Source organism: Aotus nancymaae, unplaced genomic scaffold (genome assembly GCF_030222135.1).
Source record: "Aotus nancymaae isolate 86718 unplaced genomic scaffold, 86718_ANA_hifiasm-v0.15.2.pri h1tg000041l, whole genome shotgun sequence".
NCBI lineage: Eukaryota > Metazoa > Chordata > Mammalia > Primates > Aotidae > Aotus > Aotus nancymaae.
In genome coordinates, this window is record NW_026988455.1 from 20,903,870 (window position 1) to 20,921,244 (window position 17,375).

General features: G+C 56.2%; 1 protein-coding gene across 4 annotated transcripts in view; it reads left to right on the top strand.

Moving 5' to 3' along the window:
* The window catches only part of FGD3 (FYVE, RhoGEF and PH domain containing 3), a 61,863-nt gene extending 45,037 nt beyond the window's left edge, over positions 1 to 16,826 (top strand). For 2 of the 4 annotated variants that reach the window (XM_064361565.1, XM_064361564.1), the window contains 6 exons: positions 379 to 486; positions 2,689 to 2,751; positions 9,410 to 9,532; positions 13,147 to 13,287; positions 15,139 to 15,276; positions 15,935 to 16,826. In XM_064361565.1, coding sequence (XP_064217635.1) covers positions 379 to 486; positions 2,689 to 2,751; positions 9,410 to 9,532; positions 13,147 to 13,287; positions 15,139 to 15,276; positions 15,935 to 16,195 — 834 coding nt within the window. In that variant the 3' untranslated portion in view covers positions 16,196 to 16,826. Of the gene's footprint in view, positions 1 to 378; positions 487 to 2,688; positions 2,752 to 9,409; positions 9,533 to 13,146; positions 13,288 to 15,135; positions 15,277 to 15,934 lie in introns of all 4 variants that reach the window. The other 2 variants (XM_021674252.2, XM_064361563.1) reach the window with 1 other exon arrangement.
* Positions 16,827 to 17,375: the final 549 nt, after the last annotated feature.

Sequence of the window (17,375 nt, forward strand, 5' to 3'; positions counted from 1 at the left end):
GGGTGGGGGCCCTGGCCTCTGGGACTGCCGGCCCTGTGCCCCACCCTGCAGGGATGCCATGACCACACTGTGCCTTCATGAGCACCTTCAGATGCCACAAGTCTTTCAACCCATTCATTTGTTTGAGGCCCCCAAAGAAACATGAATGGGCCTGGTGGAGTCACAGGCCAGGTTCTCTGCTCGGGTGGATCTCCTCAATCTGGACATCTCCAAGGGGAGCCCACATCATTGGTAGGGGGAAGGGAGATGGCCAGTGGCCTGGGCATTGTTCTGGGAATGCCAGGGTCCGTCCTTGGGACAGAGGCAGGCGCATCCCTCCGGTGGGCAGTGTCCTTCCACACCCCTTGATGGTCCTTGCTGTTGTGTTGCTGTGTCCAGATCATCCAGGCCACCATCGAGAAGCACAAGCAGAACAGTGAGACCTTCAAGGCTTTCGGTGGTACCTTCAGCCAGGATGAGGACCCCAGCCTGTCTCCAGACGCACCTGTGAGTCAGTGGCCTGGGGTGCAGAGGGACCATCAGGGGACCGGCTGCCTGCTGGGAGCAGAAGGCACTGCCATCTGGGGGTGCAGCTTGGTCCCCAGGCTTTCCTCTTACTGCACCAGGGACCAGGACAGCGGGTGCTCCCTTGAGTTAAAAGAAAAAACTTCAGACAAATTAAATTTAACAATTTAATTGAGCAAACAACTATTTGTGGATGAAACAGCACCCCCACTCCCTCTGCTTCCCAATAACCCCTGAATCCAGAATAGGTCCAGAGAGCCCCCTGTGCTGCTTCCTGGTCGGAGAAGAGTCATGGATAGAAAGGGGAAACTGAGGCACATAGACAGCTGGATTGGTTACAGCTCCGCATTTGCTGTATTTGAACATGGTTTGAACAGTCAGCCACCATTCCATGGCAGCTTCAGGCTGAACTTAATTTCACCCCTATCCGTCCTCCACTAAGGGCCCACTGCAGCCTGCTGCACCCCAGGCCCATGGTCAGTGCCCAGGTGGGTGGGAAAGCAGGATGCGGGCGTGGAGGAAGCGCTCCTGCGTGACCTGTTTGGTTGTCTAGTGCCTTCTGCACAGCGTCCTCCACACCAAGGGCTGTTACATCATCCCCATGGAAACTGAGTCTCGAAGAAGCTCGGTGACATGCCCAGGCCATGGGTGGTGGAACCAGCATCACAGGGCCGTGGTGCACTGCCTGCATACCACTCTGTCTGGCCCAGCATGGCCCATGACTGCAGACCCCTTTCTGTGGCTGTGTTTTCTCCCAGTGCCCCCGTGCCCTGGGAGATGGTGGCTCAGAGCCCGCTGGGGAAGCAGTGGGAGCATCTCACTCCCCATCCTGATGCGGAGCTGCCCCAAGGGGGATTTCATATGGAGACTTGAGCTGGGCAAGAGGCAGGACTACAGGGTCCTTGGCAAGAGGCCTGGCCAGAGAGTCAGGGCTGCAGCCTCCAGGCCAAGCCCCTCTTCCCTGGCACTTCCCTGGAGTCAGGGAGAGAGGATTAGGTGAGGAACCCAATCTCTGCCCACTCCAAGGAAGGCCCTGGAGCTGCTGGCTCTGGACAAGGCATAGGTGTTGGGGATGCAGCAAGGACGCATCCAGGGAGGCACCCAGGAGAGATGGTGCCCTGAGCCCTGTGCCAGGCCCTCCGCTCCAGCCTTCACGGGGGCACCAGGCATGACTCAAAGTGAGGGTGCCCCAACTCTCACCACCTGGCCCTGACCCCGCAGGCCTGAATCCCAACTCCAGGCTGGCTCTGCCCTCCCTACCGGCTCCAGGGGTCTGCCTGGCACAGCCCACCTCCCCCATATCCACTTCATATTTGCATCAAGTCCACTAGGTTTTTCCTGCTTTCTGCACCTACTTTGTAAGAACTTTGCACCATCCAGTAAGGAAGATCCTGGGACTGCCTTGAGTGGAGGTGACCTGGGAACATGAGACACTGAGCCTGGCTGTCCTCAAAGCTGGCCAAGTCCTTTTTTTTTTTTTTTGAGACGGAGTTTCGCTCTTGTTACCCAGGCTGGAGTGCAATGGCGCGATCTCGGCTCACCGCAACCTCCGCCTCCTGGGTTCAGGCAATTCTCCTGCCTCAGCCTCCAGAGTAGCTGGGATTACAGGCACGCACCACCGTGCCCAGCTAATTTTTGTATTTTTAGTAGAGACGGGGTTTCACCATGTTGACCAGGATGGTCTCGATCTCTTGACCTCGTGATCCACCTGCCTCGGCCTCCCAAAGTGCTGGGATTACAGGCGTGAGCCACCGCGCCCGACTGCCCAAGTCCTTTTTGTCCAGAGGCTGAGCCCGGAGCCTCACTCTGCTGAGAAAGTGGGGGGCTGCAGAGCGTCCCCATAAAGAGCCGTGGAGGATGAGAAAGAACACAAAGGGACCCTCCTCACCCACTGGGTGATGGTGTGAATTAGAGCTCCTGATCAGGGTGGGCCATAGGGAGACGTCACCCACTAGCCACCTACCACACTGGGAGATGCCCCTTCTAGGAGAGGCCTCCAGCTCAGGCAGCCCCAGGGAGGGAGCAGCTTCCCCAGAGGCATAGCCAATCCTAGGCCTAGGAATTCCTACTCCTGAGCCTGCCCTCAACACATGGAGGTGCTGGGGGCTTCAGGAACAGTACCCCCACTGTACAGGGCCACGTGGCCCTGGAATCTCCTCTTACTCGATCTCTGTTTCCTTCCAGATCATGAGCACCAGCCCTGTGGAGTCTGTGGTGACCACTGAAGGTGGCGGGTCTGCAGCAGGGGTGAGTGACCCATGCTCAGCAGTCAGCAGGGGTGAAAGGCAGAGCCAGGGTGGGTCAGACCAGGGTGACCTGCAGGGAAGATGGAGAAGGAGGGTCAGATCGGGTCCTCCTGGAGGCCGAGGGCTGAGGGGCCAGCCTGCTCTGCCCACTGTGACTGGGGGCCTGGATGGGCAGAGGTGAAGCTGTGTCTGAGACCAGGCGCTAGTGACTGCATGGTCACTGCAGTGAACTCTGTAAGGCAGGCACGTGGGGGCCTGTCAGTGTGGGGATGTCCATTACCTGGTAGGAGGTGGTCACACAGCTGTGCACACATGTGAGAATCCTCTGAGCTCCAAGTGAACATTTATGCTCTTAACATGTGTGAATCATCCCATTAAGCGTGTGTTAACAGTGCAAGGACCTTAGGAGGCTTGGTAATGCAGAAGACCGCTTAGTCCTTCGCCCCAAGCTGGAGCCAGGGAGGCCTGGATCTCCCTGCCTTACCCCATCTGTGTTCTCGTGTGCCTTATGGCAGCCAGTGCACAAGGGTGCTGCTCTGGGCCAGGCAGGCTGTGTCCATGTGCCGGCCTGCCAGGGACGTGCTGTGAGAACTGGGATGAGGCTCGCCTCTCTCCATTTAATCTGGGAAGTTAAAGAGGATGAGGGCCGAGAGCATCTGTACCCAGAGCCACCATCATTGGCACCCAGGCCTGGCACTTGCCAACGCTGATAGCGACGTCACCCTGGAGCACCCCAGTGTGGCTGCTGCACCCAAATGTGGGAGGGCGTTTCTCCAGGTGCCTTGCCTCACCCGTGCTGTGCAGGCTCAGGAATGACGTGGCCCCAGATGGCTGCCCCAGCCCCACCCCAGATGGGTCTGTCCAGGTGGGCTGGCCGATGGCTGGCCCCTCCCATGACCTGAGCTTTACCAGGCCCACCCATCGTGATCTGGGCTGGCCAGGCACTGGGAAACCAGGAAGAAACTGAGGAGGCCTTGGGATGGATGTAGTGCTTCAGGGGCAGGATGGAGTGTGGAGGCATGGGGGGACTTCCAAATACATCCCAACGGGCAAGATGAGAGACCCCGGATTCATGAAGCACAGCAACCTGGCCTCTGCAGAGCAGACAGGCACCCTGAAGGGACATATTATTATTATTTGAGGTGGAATCTCACTCTTGTTGCGCAGGTTGGAGTACAGTAGCACGATCTCAGCTCACCACAATTTCTGCCTCCTAGGTTCAAGTGATCTCCTACCTCAGCCTCCCGAGTATCTGGGATTATAGGCATGTGCTACCATGCCTGGCTAATTTTTTTTTGTATTTTTAGTAGAAACGAAGTTTCTCCATGTTGGTCAGGCTGGTCTTGAACTCCCGACCTCAGGTGATCCGCCCGCCTCAGCCTCCCAAAGTGCTGGGATTACAAGCATGAGCCAACACGCCCAGCCAGGACGTCTTATTAACACTGAAATGAGAAATCTGACACGGGGCAGGCATCCTGGGCGAAGTGGTCCCCTGGCTGCCTAGGAGAGAATCTCCTCTCCCTCATCTCTTCTTCTGTCTGACCTCACCTGGCTTTCTGGCCATCCTCCCCTGAGATGCCCTGGGCTCCCCTTGCCCTGCCAGGCCTCAGGGCCTTGACACCTCCTATTTGCTCTGTCCAAGTCTATGAAGCCCCATAGCCTGCCTCAGGGGCCCCTGATAAAAATGTCTCAATGACGGGAATCTGCCCATTAGCAACTTCTTGTATTGCCAAACTGTAAGTGTGAGGCTGGCTGCGCCCCAGACCCACAGAGCTCTTCAGTCCCCTTTCTGGAGCATTTAGGAAAGTTATGAAAAGCAACGTGTACTCAGAGTCTGAGTGCAGCCACAGAAGCATGAGCTGCCCACAGCAGGCACAATCGAAGGGCCCCAGTGGGGACAGGACAGCCCACACCCATCTGTGAGGCACGGCCTGATCAGCCCCGCATCCCACAGCCAGGGCAGGCGTACCCGACAGTCTCCATGGTGATGCCCTGGCACAGAGCGCTGCCTCCCACCCACACAGCTCACGTAAGGAGTGAACTGGGCTGGCCTCTGCCCGATGACCCTCCATGTCCAGCCCTGGGCCCTGGGCCAGGCCTAGGGAGGCATCCATGATCACAGTCCCGCTGCAGAGGCATCAAGGCTCAGTGAGAGCCACCCATCCTTTGTGAGTGCATCTGTCCCGGATGTGAGCCCACAGGCCCTGGAGAGACAACTTCAGTGCCTGGGGGAGGCAGGGAAGCAGAAGTGGGTGGAGGCCACGTGCTGAGGGAGGCCCTAGGTGGGCAGGACCTGGGCTAGTTGTAGGAATGGCAGGATCCCAGGCCTGGCTGAGGGATCCACTCTTCTCAGGGGCATCTGAGTGTGGGACAGGGTCCCAGGAAGGCTAATCCTGGCTTGGTGCTTAGACAGGAGAATGTTCTAGCTGGAAGAACCTGCAAGGCCATGGTTTAAAATATTGTCACCTGTGGAAAGACACAGCTTGGAGGTGGCCTTGGAGCAGGGCTTTGAGCCGGTACCTCCTCTCCAGCCTCACTTGGCTCTGGGCAGAGAGATCAGAGAAGCTGCTAGGTGCTGCCAGCCACACAGGCACTGCCCCTATTGGCTGCCCGCCTCCTTCACAGGAGAGAAGGTAACAGGGGCTCAGCGCCTGCCGGACCAGGCCGTGGCCAGCAGACCCGCTGTGCCTCAATGGGTGCACCCAGCTGGGTGGACAGTGCCGCCTGCCCCACTCCCTTTACTTCCTCAGCCTCCCCAGGTTCTGCAGCAGCCCGGGGAAGCCTGGCACTCCGGGTCACAATTCCAGTTCCAGTCTCTTGTCTCTGTCCCTTTACCCACACTGAGCCAGGGCAGAGCCCACGACAGACCACCAACAACAAAAGCGCGGCTCCGGCACAGGGCCCCCAGTGGATGTGGCCTGGCTGCCCTGTGTTCCTCACTGTGTCCTCCTGTGAGCAAAAGCAGCAGAGTTGAGACCATGGTGGGAGCTGTTGAGCTCCGTGTCTGTGTCGAGCTGCACGGGGCGAATGTGGCGTGATGGAGGACATGAACTCTGTGCATTTGACAAAGCACTCAAAAGCAAGTCAATTCTCACATCAGCAACAGTGATTTTGGCTACAGTATATCAAACTTAAACTTACTTCCTGAGCCCCAATTTCTTCAGTCTATTTCCTGTAAGCCCCTTTCCTAAGAGAAGCTATACCCAAGCCAGGAAGTTTTGCAAGGGGCCTTGCAGAATTCAAGCATTGAGTTGCTCTTAACAGAAACACAAAATGTTATCATCCAAAAGGTCTCTTAGGGCCTCAGATCCACTGTGGGTGACACCTGGACCCCTCCAAGGTACCAGCGAGGCATCTAAGGGCACCCTTGATGGGGCAGTGCCAGGGGCTCTTCTCAGGCACTGCCCCTCCCCACAATGCTGGAGCTGCCCCTCCTGGGATGAGGCCCTGCCCTGTGTCCACCCTCGGGCTCCAGGGCAGGGCAGTCAGCAAGGAGCAGAGGCATCAGCCCAGCCACCCACCTTCCTCCTGTTGGAACGGCCCCAGGTAGTGCCTGCGCCCTACAGCCAGCGCCCCCTGCTGGGTCATTTCTAGCATCTGATGAAACTGACTCGGTTTCATCAGGGCCCCTGACTGGGCTCTAATTCTGTGTGACTCAGCTGTGCTCCCAGTTCCTGGAAGGGACAGCTCCATTGGCCCTTGATGGAGACCACTCTCTGGGTAAACGCTGGTGTTTTGGGCACTTAGGAGGATTAAGTCCCTTGGTCAGAAACTGAGAAAGCCACAGTTCTCCATCTTCCTGGAGAGACTTGGGCCCAGCTTTTCTGATATCCCGACATCCACAACGAAAACCTGAGCTCCCTTCTTTGGGTCAACCTGCATGGTGGCTTTGTCCACACAGGGGTGTGTGCATGGCCATGGCCGAGAGACCGTCCCTGGCTACTCAGGTGGGCCTCTTGCCCCTCAGCCACTGGGTCATGCCTACAAATTCAGCTGCACCTTTATCATGGGAGCTGGAGGGTTGACCTTGGTGGGCCGCGGGCCTCAGCTCCGTGGGAGCTGGTGCAGGGCCAGGACCCACCCCGAGTGCTCAGCTCAGCTCCGTAGCTGGGAAGATTTGCCAGATAAAGGAAGCCAGTGGGACTCCCAGCGCTGCCCCAGCTGTGGGCCACACTTGCTGCTTCCAGAATTGTCCTCTGTCCTTTCACTGGGACGTGGTCCCCCTTGGTCCTCAGAGGTCAAGCTCTGACTGTGCACCCAGCCCCGAGGCAACCTGCCATCCCACATGGCTGTTCTTCACTCCTCCAGCCCTAGCTGCCCCCTGACCCATGGGCACATCCTGTGCTATTCTCAGCTGCCATGCAGTGCCACCCCTGGGTGCTGTGGCAGGGGTCTGCCTTCTGGGGTCCCCAAGAGCAGGCAGTTCTGGGCTGAGGTGCACATTGGGACCACCATTCCATCCATCTCTCCCACTTTCCAGCCTCTCCGTGTGCTTACCTGGAGAACAGTTTTTTGCTGTGAGGTCTGTGATGCCCATTCCCCACCCAGTGTGCTTGGAGCCCCACTGTGGTCTTAAGCATGAGAGAAACTGCAGAGGGAGCCCAGGCCGCCTCACACCTGTGTCTTTGGAGCAAGGCCCATTCAACAGAGGTGCTGGGGGCTGCGGCACAGGAAGTGAGCATCCCTGTCACCCTCAAAGGAGCCAGCCCTGCCCTTGGGCTCCTGTGCCAAGAAGACCGGGTGCTGGTGGGACCTGCAGGTGGGCCACTGAAGGGAGACCACAGACCAAGCCACACAGCTGGAAGTGCTGGCCAGAATTTGCATGGGGGCACTGGTATCAGTTTGTTGGGGCTTCCAGGACAAAATACTACCTGGAGGCTGAAGTTTGAGATCAGGGTGTGGGCAGGGTTGGTTTCTCCTGAAGCCTCTCCTTGGCTTGGAGATGGCAGTTGCCTCCCTGTGTCCACACACGGTCTTCCCTCTGTCTCCGTGTCCTCATCTCCTCTTATAAAGACACCAGTAAGAGTGAATCGGCCCAGCCTAAGACCTCATTTTAACTTAATGTCTCTTTAAACGCCCTGTCTCCAAATACAGTCACATTCAGAGATTTTGGGAATTACATTTTCAACATGTGAATTTGGGTGGGGACACAGTTCAGCCCATCCCAGCCTCCAATGCTTATGCCCAATCTGAGCCACCCCTTCCTTGCTCCCTCACCCTCAACCAGTTCAGTTCGCCTTTTTCTTTTTTATTATTATTAGTTTTTGAGTTGGGATCTTGCTGTGTTGCCCAGGCTGGAGTGCAGTGGTGGGGGTCACAACTCACTACAACTTCAACCTCCTTGGCTCAAGCAATCCTCCTACCTAGGCCCTGAAATATCTGGGACTACAGGCACGTGCCATCACATCGGCTAATTTTTTGAATTTTTGTACAGATATGGTCTCATTATGTTGCCCAGATTGGTCTCAAGCTCCTGCCCTCAACCCTCCCGCCTCAGCCTCCCAAAGTGCTGGGATTATAGGTGCGAGCCACCATGCCTGGCTCTCTTTCTCCTTAAACATGAAGAGTTGATGTCAAACATATTTTTAGCGTATGTTGTTTAGCATTTTCCTATGGCGGTTTTGGACCCACACAAGTGGGGATAACTGCAGTGAGCCTCCCTCCTCAGCTCCAGAAACCTCAGCCTGGTGCTGTTCTTGTGAACCCTTGGCCCCCAGCCCTGCCACACACACACGCTTCTGCTCTCTGTAATATTTTAAAGTACATCCAGACCTCTTTTTATTTATTCTGCTCAGCCATACTAATGGTAAGCTTATTCTAGGTAGTTTTCTTTGTTTTCTTCCTTTTTTTTTTTGAGATGGAGTCTCCTCTTTTGCCAGGCTGGAGTGCAATAGGGCAATCTCGGCTCACTGCAACCTCCGCCTCCAGGGTTCAAGCGATTCTCCTGCCTCAGCCTCCCAAGTAGCTGGGATTACAGGCATGTGCCACCATGCCTGGCTAATTTTTGTATTTTTAGTAGAGACGGGGTTTCACTATGTTGGCCATGCTGGTCTATGCCTGACCTCAAGTGATCCACCTGCCTCAGCCTCCCAGAGTGCCGGGATTGCAGGCATAAGCCACCGCACCTGGCCTCCCCATAGATGTTGCCGTGCTGTCTGCACACGCAGGCATGTGGGTGCACACCTATATTCATCCATGTGACGTGCTGAGAGAGTATGTGCCCCCTGTGCCCGGCACAGAGCAAGTGCGTGGCCACATGGTCTGGGTTGCAGGCAGGGATGCCCCCTCCCAGAGCTGAAGGCTGTGGCTGTGCTGCCTCCCGCCTGTCCTAGTCAGCGCTGTGTTCCCCCAGCTGTGGCTCCTTTCAGTAGTTTTTCAGATGCACCAGAAACAGTCATTGGCCAAGTTGTTCCAAACATGAAGATCTTGATCCGCTTGCAATCTTTACTTGGTGTAGTGGGCATGGGCAGACACTGGGAGCTGAGGCGGGGAAGAGACGCAGCAGACTTGGCTCTTCACTTCATTCCCTTCTGCATGTTTCACTTTTTGCCTCGAGCCTGTGTTGCTTTTACAGCCACGAGAGCTGCCCCTCCACCACTGTATGGGGCAAGGTGCACACATGACTCGGAAGCTGATGACACCTATTTGCCTCCTTGTAGCTCGAGCCCAGAAAACTATCCTGTAAGACCAGGCGTGACAAGGAGAAGCAGGGCTGTAAGAGCTGCGGTGAGACCTTCAACTCCATCACCAAGAGGAGGCATCACTGCAAGCTGTGCGGGGCGGTGAGTCCTGGGAGAGAGGAACAGGGACAGGGGGCCACCCTGCTCTGATAGAGCAGCTGAGTCCTCACCAGCAGCACACCAGCCCTGCAGAAGGGCTTCCAGATCCTGGCTATGGACATAGATGCCCTTGAGTGCAAAATTGTCCTGTCCAAAGTAGAATCTAATCACTTTTCTCTGGTCAGTTCTGGTGCTTAACAAACACTCACTGTCATTGAAAAAGTGCTAGATTTGGAACCACAGAACCTCTAGCTGGGTGACCTTGAGAACAAGGAGATGATACTCCTCATTCCTTGCAAGGAGTATTGGAGGCGGGTGAAGTGTGGCTGTGCTGGGAGCTCCTACTGCTGACCTCTGCCCCAGCACTCCAGTGGTGCTGAAGGCCTGCTGGGTCCATGTGATGAGGCAATGCCTCTGACTGGTGCCCCAAGTGCACACATCTCCATTCTCCTCACTCCAAAGCCCTTCCTTCTGCGAATGGAGAAAATTCAATGCTTAATATTGAATGTAAAGGTATCCCTGAGGAAATAACTGATAATTTAAATATCTTTAGGTTGAGATTAAAGTTGAATCTGTGTTAGCAAGTGGATCTCAGCACAGAATGCTTTGGAGGTATTTTTCCAAAGGGTGCCAGCAACCTGTGCCTGGAGTGGTTGGTGTTACTTGTCACACCTTTGTGACATGGTGGGGAGCAGCAAGAGGAGAGGAATAAGTGGATGAGTCTTGGAAGGATGGATGATGGATGGATGGGTGGGTAGAAGGATGGATGAGTGGATGGAGAGGTGGGTGAGTGGATAGGTAGATGGATGTACAGATGGATGGATGGATGGGGAAATGGATGGATGGATGGATGGATGGGGAGATGGATAGATGGATGGATGGGTGGGGAGTGGATGAATGGATGAGATGGATGGATGGATAGATGGATGGGGAGATGGATAGATGGGTGGATGAGTGGAGAGTGGATGAATGGATGAGAAGATAGATGGATGGATGGATGGGGAGATGGATGGATGGATGGATGGATGGATGAGGAGATGGATGGATGGATGAGGAGATGGATGGATGGGGAGATGGATGGATGGATGAGGAGATGGATGGATGGATGATGAGTGAATGGATGAGGAGATGGATGGTTGGATGGGGAGATGGATGGATGGATGGATGGATGGATGAGGAGATGGATGGATGGATGAGGAGATGGATGGATGGGGAGATGGATGGATGGATGAGGAGATGGATGGATGGATGATGAGTGAATGGATGAGGAGATGGATGGTTGGATGGGGAGATGGATGGATGGATGGATGAGATGGATGGATGGATGGGGAGATGGATGGATGGATGGGGAGATGGATGGATGGATGGATGAGGATATGGATGGATGGGGAGATGGATGGATGGATGAGTGAATGGATGAGGAGATGGATGGATGAATGGATAGGTGGGTAGTTAAATGGCATATGGAAGTATGAATGGAAGTGGATACATAGGAATTATAGAGGGATGACTGCAGAATGGATGGATGCATGAATAGATGAATAGTTTGATGGCATACAGAAGTATGGATGGATGAGTGGATGAAGGATAAATGGTGGAGGATGGATAGATGAATGGGTGGATGGATAGATGAATAGATAACTGGATAATGAATGGGTGGATGGATGGATGGGTGGGTGGGTGGATGAATGGATGATGGATGGATGGATGGATGATGGATGGATGAATGGATGGGCAGGCAAGTGGAAAATGTGATCTGTACCTGTTAAAGAATTCTCAGCCAGGCGTGGTGGCTCATGCCTGTAACCCCAGCACTTTGGGAGGCCGAGGCGGGCAGATCATGAGGTCAGGAATTCAAGACCATCCTGGCCAACATGGTGAAACCCCATCTCTACTAAAAATACAAAAAATTAGCTGGGTGTGGTGGTGTGCGCCTGTAATCCCAGCTACTCGGGAGGCTGAGGCAGGAGAATTGCTCGAACATGGGAGGTGGAGATTGCAGTGAGCCAAGATTGTGCTACTGCACTTCAGCCTGACGACAGATCAAGACTCTGTCTCAAAAAAAAAAAAAAAAAAAAAAAAGAATTCTTATTTTGGGGCCCATACTGTGCTTTAGAATTGAGGGATTTAACTCAAACCTGGTTTCCCCATCAGACCTGATGGGAATCTGTTGCTTTAAGAGCCATCCTCAGAATACATGTACAGAACCCTGCTCCAGGCTTCAGGCTTCGTGACTACTCAGGATCAGAAGCTGTGGCTTCTGTTAACCTTCCTTGGAGTGAATGTCCTCATGGCCAACCTGGACTTCCCCTCACAGCAGAGGTGGCGTGGCACCCTCAGTGACGTCACTGCATCTCTGTGTCAGCCTACTGGTGCTTAGCTTGGTTTTCATTGCCTTGGTTTGCCCAGTATTCCTGCTTCCTCACAGAGGAAGTGATAGAGAAAAGAAAAATTCCAAAAATAAAATTCCCATAAAAGTAGGACTCCAGAAGAGGGTGCCTTCCGTCTACTTAAAGAGAGCACTCTCCCCTTTGCTGTGGCTCCTGAAGCCTTCGATATGAGCCTCAGTGTTTGAGCACCACTGTCCTTTAGCAGCCAGTGCCTGCATGGTTAGGTTCAAGCTAGAATTTCCCAAGGTTTGAACAAAGACCTCCAAGTCCTCTGCAACATTCAGTATGCGGGGCAGGAGGGAACAGGGGAAGCAGATGCACAAGTGGGTGTGGGTGGCCCTGAGACAGCAGGAGCCTCTGTGTGCTGGGAAAAGGGTCCAGCAGAGGGAGGGAGACTGAGGCAGAGAGAGGAACACCAATGGGATGCAATCGGAGGGGCCAGAGGAGGGGGCCACGGGGGTCTGCTGGGAGTGTCCAAGGCAGGAAGAGCTCTGGAAAAGTCACTGAGGAGCACTCCTTGGCTAAATTCCCATGCTACCCTGTGCATCTCAGTCACATTCCACTGTACAGATAGACCACGACGACTTCCTCATCCATTCATCTGTGGATGGACACGGGTTGCCTCCAGCTTTGGGCTGTTGTGAATAATGCTGCTATGGACATGAATGGACAAACATCCCTTCAGAGTCTCCTTTCAGTTGTTTTGGGTACATACCCAGAGTGTAACTGTTGTATCCTATGGTAACGCTGTGTTTAAACATTTTGAGGAACTGCCATACTGCTTCCAGCAGAGGCTGCACCAGATACTTCCTACCAACAGCGCAAGGATTCCAACTTCTCCACATCTATGCCAAGACTGTTTTCTTCTCGTTGTCGTTGTTCGTTTGGGAAATAGCCATGCTCAGGGGTGACAGGTGGTTTCTGGTTATGATTTGCATTTCCCTGATGACCAGAGATAGGGTGTCTTCCCATGTGCTTGGTGGCTTCTCCCATTCTTCCTCCCATGCACACAGACTCCTGGACTCTGGACCCTCTAGGCCAGGAGGGCGAGTACCGGATGCCCGGCAGGGCCAGCCTTGCTCTCTGCCCTCAGACAGGGAGAAGCCCATTCCCCTCCAGGCACTGTGTTAAGTCTCCTCCTCCTGCCCACTCCACCTCTCCTCTGGCCTCTTCCTGGATAGTCCTCTGTCCAGGGTGCTGGGGTTACAGGTGCCATCTGTTTGGCAGGTCATCTGTGGGAAATGCTCCGAGTTCAAGGCCGAGAACAGCCGGCAGAGCCGCGTCTGCAGAGAGTGTTTCCTGACGCAGCCAGTGGCCCCTGAGAGCCCCAGCCCCGAGGCTCTGGCCGAGCCCAAGCAGAGCACAGAGGTGAGTGCTCCCAGCTCCTGCTCCCCTCCTGGCAGCGCGGCAGAGCCTCCAGACACCTGCTTCTGTGCCCCAGCAGCTCCAGCTGCCTCTGCTCCCAGAGTGTCCCTGGGACCAGGACAGATGTGGGTGTGTCTCAATGGGGCCCCCAGGTTGGGAACAGTGCAGAGTGGCCACAGGTGAACTCCAAAGATCCCGTGTGTGCACACTGGCTTCTCAGGACCAGCCACTTGCACCCAGGAGTTAGATGGGAACAAGTGTCATTCCTGGTCACCTGGTTGGAGGGCATGGATTAGAGCTGCCCTCAAGTCCAGGCTTTGAGGCCCACCTGAGGGGAAACTCTGCCCTCCTCTTGGCCTGACTCACCTCCAGCTTCAAAGGGTGAGCAGGGCCCTGGAGGCAGGCGCCCCTCCTCTTCCTCCCCTCCTTCTTCTCTCCCTCCTCCTCCTCTCTCCCTCCTCCTCCCCCTTCTCCCTCCTCCTCCCTTTCCCTCCTCCTCCCCTTCTCCTCCTTCTCCTTCCTCCTCCTCCCTCTTCCCCCTCTTGCTCCTTCTCCTTCCTCTCCCCATTTTTTCCTCATCCCCTTCCTTCTCCTCCTTCCCCTCCCTCCTCCTCCCCATCGTCTTCTCACCCGCACTCCTCCCCCTTCTCTTCTTTTCCTCCTCCACTCCTCTTTCTGAGGGTTGCTGCTGCCTTTTCTGCCTTCCTTCCTTCCTCAAGAACACAGTCTATTTTGGCAGGTTGCTGGAAAACTGAAAAAGAAAATGGGAGTTTCCAGAATAGCACATCACCCTTTCTCTCCACTCTGCGGGTTCATTGATTTCCTGCCTAGAGGCTCAGTGGGGGTGATTGGGGAGTCTGTGTGTTTTCAGGGTCCCAGCTGCTCTGACTTACAGCTGTGGTTGGAGCCCTGACCTGGGTCCTTGGCTTAAGAAGTCAAGGATGTAAGTCAATTACAATTGACCACTGAGTGATCTCGATGATGAAGGACCTTGCACTGCCACGGGGCTCCCTCATGCCTGAAATGTAAATACCGAGGTGTGTTCTGAGAGCCCCAGGTCCTTGCTGCACGTGCCTCCAGAGCTGGGCAAGGTGGACTCTGGCCTCGAAGGGACCCAGGTCTGAGGGATCCAGCTCCGGCAGGGGGTGTCAAAGCCACGTCCAAATGGTTCAGGAGCCTCAGCTGCACAATAGCTTCAACAGCAGCACGAGAGAGGAAGGGCCTGTGTGTGTGGTGTGTGTGTGGTGTGTGTGGTGTGTGTGTGTGGTGTGTGTGTGTGGTGTGTGTGTGGTGTGTGTGTGTGGTGTGTGTGTGGTGTGTGTGTGGTGTGTGTGTGGTGTGTGTGTGTGGTGTGTGTGTGGTGTGTGTGTGTGGTGTGTGTGGTGTGTGTGTGGTGTGTGTGTGTGGTGTGTGTGTGGTGTGTGTGTGTGGTGTGTGTGTGGTGTGTGTGTGTGGTGTGTGTGTGGTGTGTGTGTGTGGTGTGCATGCACGTGCACATATATGGTGTGTGTAGACTGAAGTGCTTGAAGTCCCTGTCGCATGACCCACCCTCAGGTCCTTGCTGTTGGGTTTTCCTGTGGTTTTGATGGTGTCCTGACCCAGCATATGAACGCCCTCCTGTAGAGGGCCCAGCCTGCAAACCCCACCTGATACCACACACACCTATGTCCCACAGGCTTTGTGACCCTTGGAAGCTGGATGAGGCTGGTCCCAGTCCCCGTGCAGGTCTCGGCCATTTCTTCACAGCCAGCTCCTCCCAAGCAGTGGTCCTAGCCCTGCCCCAGCCTCCTCAGAGCAGGGCGTGACCACTGCAGGCCAGACTGTGTCTAACCTGTGTGTCTGTGTCCCCAGAAGACGCCCACTGCAGACCCCCAGCCCAGCCTGCTCTGTGGCCCCCTGCAGCTGTCAGAGAGCGGTGAGGCCTGGAGTGAGGTGTGGGCCACCATCCCCACGTCCAATCCCCAGGTGCTGCACCTGCAGGGAGGCAGCCAGGTAGGTGTCCCCACCCCCTAGGCCCTCAGGCCAGCAGCCCAGAGCCTCAGGCCTGAGGTACCCACAGCCAGCAGACCTGCACCACCAGCTGGGGCCTACTTGCTTGAGCAGTGTTACCTGGGGCCTCAGTTTCCCCAGCAGCCCAGGGGCCCCTCTGCTTTCCAATCACAGGAGACAGAACGTACTGACACTTGGGTGGACCCCAGAGCCAGCCAGGGTGCAAGGAGGGGCAGGCCAGGGGCGCACAGAGGGTGGCCAGAAGCCATAGAACCTGTCAGGTGAGACTTAGGAACTCACACAGCCCTGGCCTGGCCCCTTGGAGCCCCAGTTGCTGCTCTGTCACAGGGGCTGGCCTGTCCCGCCTCACCTCCCCAGGGGCCAGACAGCCCAAGGAGCTGATGGGGCCTGGGGGTCTGTTGAGGCAGGCAAGGCACCCCCCTCCCCATATCCTCCCTCGGGGAGAACCAGTGGGTCCCCCACCAACCATTCTCCTGTTAACAAAGGGCAGTGCAGGCACAGCCACCAGGCCTCTTGGGCTCAGCACCTGCCTTGCACTGCAAAGGTCTGGGAGTGGCTTCCTGGGAGGGGCCTGAGTCACTGGGGTGAGCCTGAGGCCAGGAAGCTGAGGCCCTGCTGACTGTCTGCTTCTCTGCTGCAGGATGGCCAGCTGCCCCTCACCATCCCTCTCCCCGGCTGCAAACTGAGTATTCCGGACCCTGAGAAGTGCCTGGACTCCCTGGACTCAGGGCATGTGTGGAAGCTGCAGTGGGCCAAGCAATCCTGGTATCTGAGTGCCCCCTCTGCAGAGCTGCAGCAGCGGTGGCTGGAGATGCTGAGCACTGCTGCCCATGGAGACATGGCCCAGGACAGCCCGGGGGCCCTGCAACCTCAGGTCCCTATGGGCACAGCTGCTCCATGAGCTGAGCCTCCCACTGCCCTGCGCACCACCACATTGGGCCTGTGCTGTCCTGGAAGGTGGCATCGGAGGTCACATGAAGAGCACCTGGACTGCTGAGGGTGGGCCAACAGCCCAGAGCTCAGGACACTTGGCTTTGGAGGGAAGGAAACTGAGGCCAGAGAGGGGCAGCCACCAGCCAAGGGTCACCCAGCAAGCCTTGGCCAAGAGCCTGGCCTCCAGCGCTAGCAGTGTGGCCCGGAGCAGGGGCTGACTGCCAAATAATGGGCCGTGTGGTGATGCTGGCCTTGAAGGCAGAAGGTGGCAGCACGGGCACTGCCAGGGACCACCACACCCTGCTGGTGTTCAGTGGGGTCCACCCCTGGCTCTGCCCAGCCTGTCTACACCGTGTGAGCTGAATCATGACTCACTTCCCACCTCCCTTCTCTGCCCTCTCCTGAGGTTCTGCCTGCAGCCCCCGGGAGGTGGGCCTGCCCTGTCCTGGCTGGACTCATGGTTCCTGAATAATCAAGCTCAGAAACTGCTGGGACTTGCCCCAGCCACTGGGTGGCAGGCGCATGAGATTTATGGCGGTTCCTGATGCTGGTGGCACACAGTGCTTATCTGCATAAATAAACGCTGGCCGCCAGCAGTGGGCGCAGCCTCGGTGCTCTCTCCCCAGCCCCTCAGCGGGATCCCCCTGCAAGGTGGGCCAGCTGATAAAGGGTTGGGGACAAGGGTGATGGAATCGCACTGGGCACACACCTCGCCTGGAGAGCAGTTCTGCTTCCGCTGTCCTGCCAGGGGATGGGCGGATGGCAGGTGAAGACAGCCAGGTGCAGAGATGGGGAGGGTGGGTGCAGGGCACTCAGCGTGGTGCCAGTGGGGACCTTGCAAAGGCCACTGGGGCGGGGGTGCTGTTTGCACTGGGAGAGAGTGGGGGACTTTAGGGACCAGTGATGGGGGTGCTCACTGCATGATCCTCACCCCTCTAATATCCATGTGGATACACCTGGGAAGACATGTGGGGCACCTACCTGGGGGTGTGAGTGGGCAGGAGTGGAAGCCAGAGATAGGAGAATGGTCACAGGTTGGGGGGCACACTGGTAGGGGGGACACAGGTGATGGGAGAGACACAGCTGAGATGGGGGCACAGGTGAGGGGGACACCTGAGATGGGGGCATGGGTGAGTGAGGGACAGCTG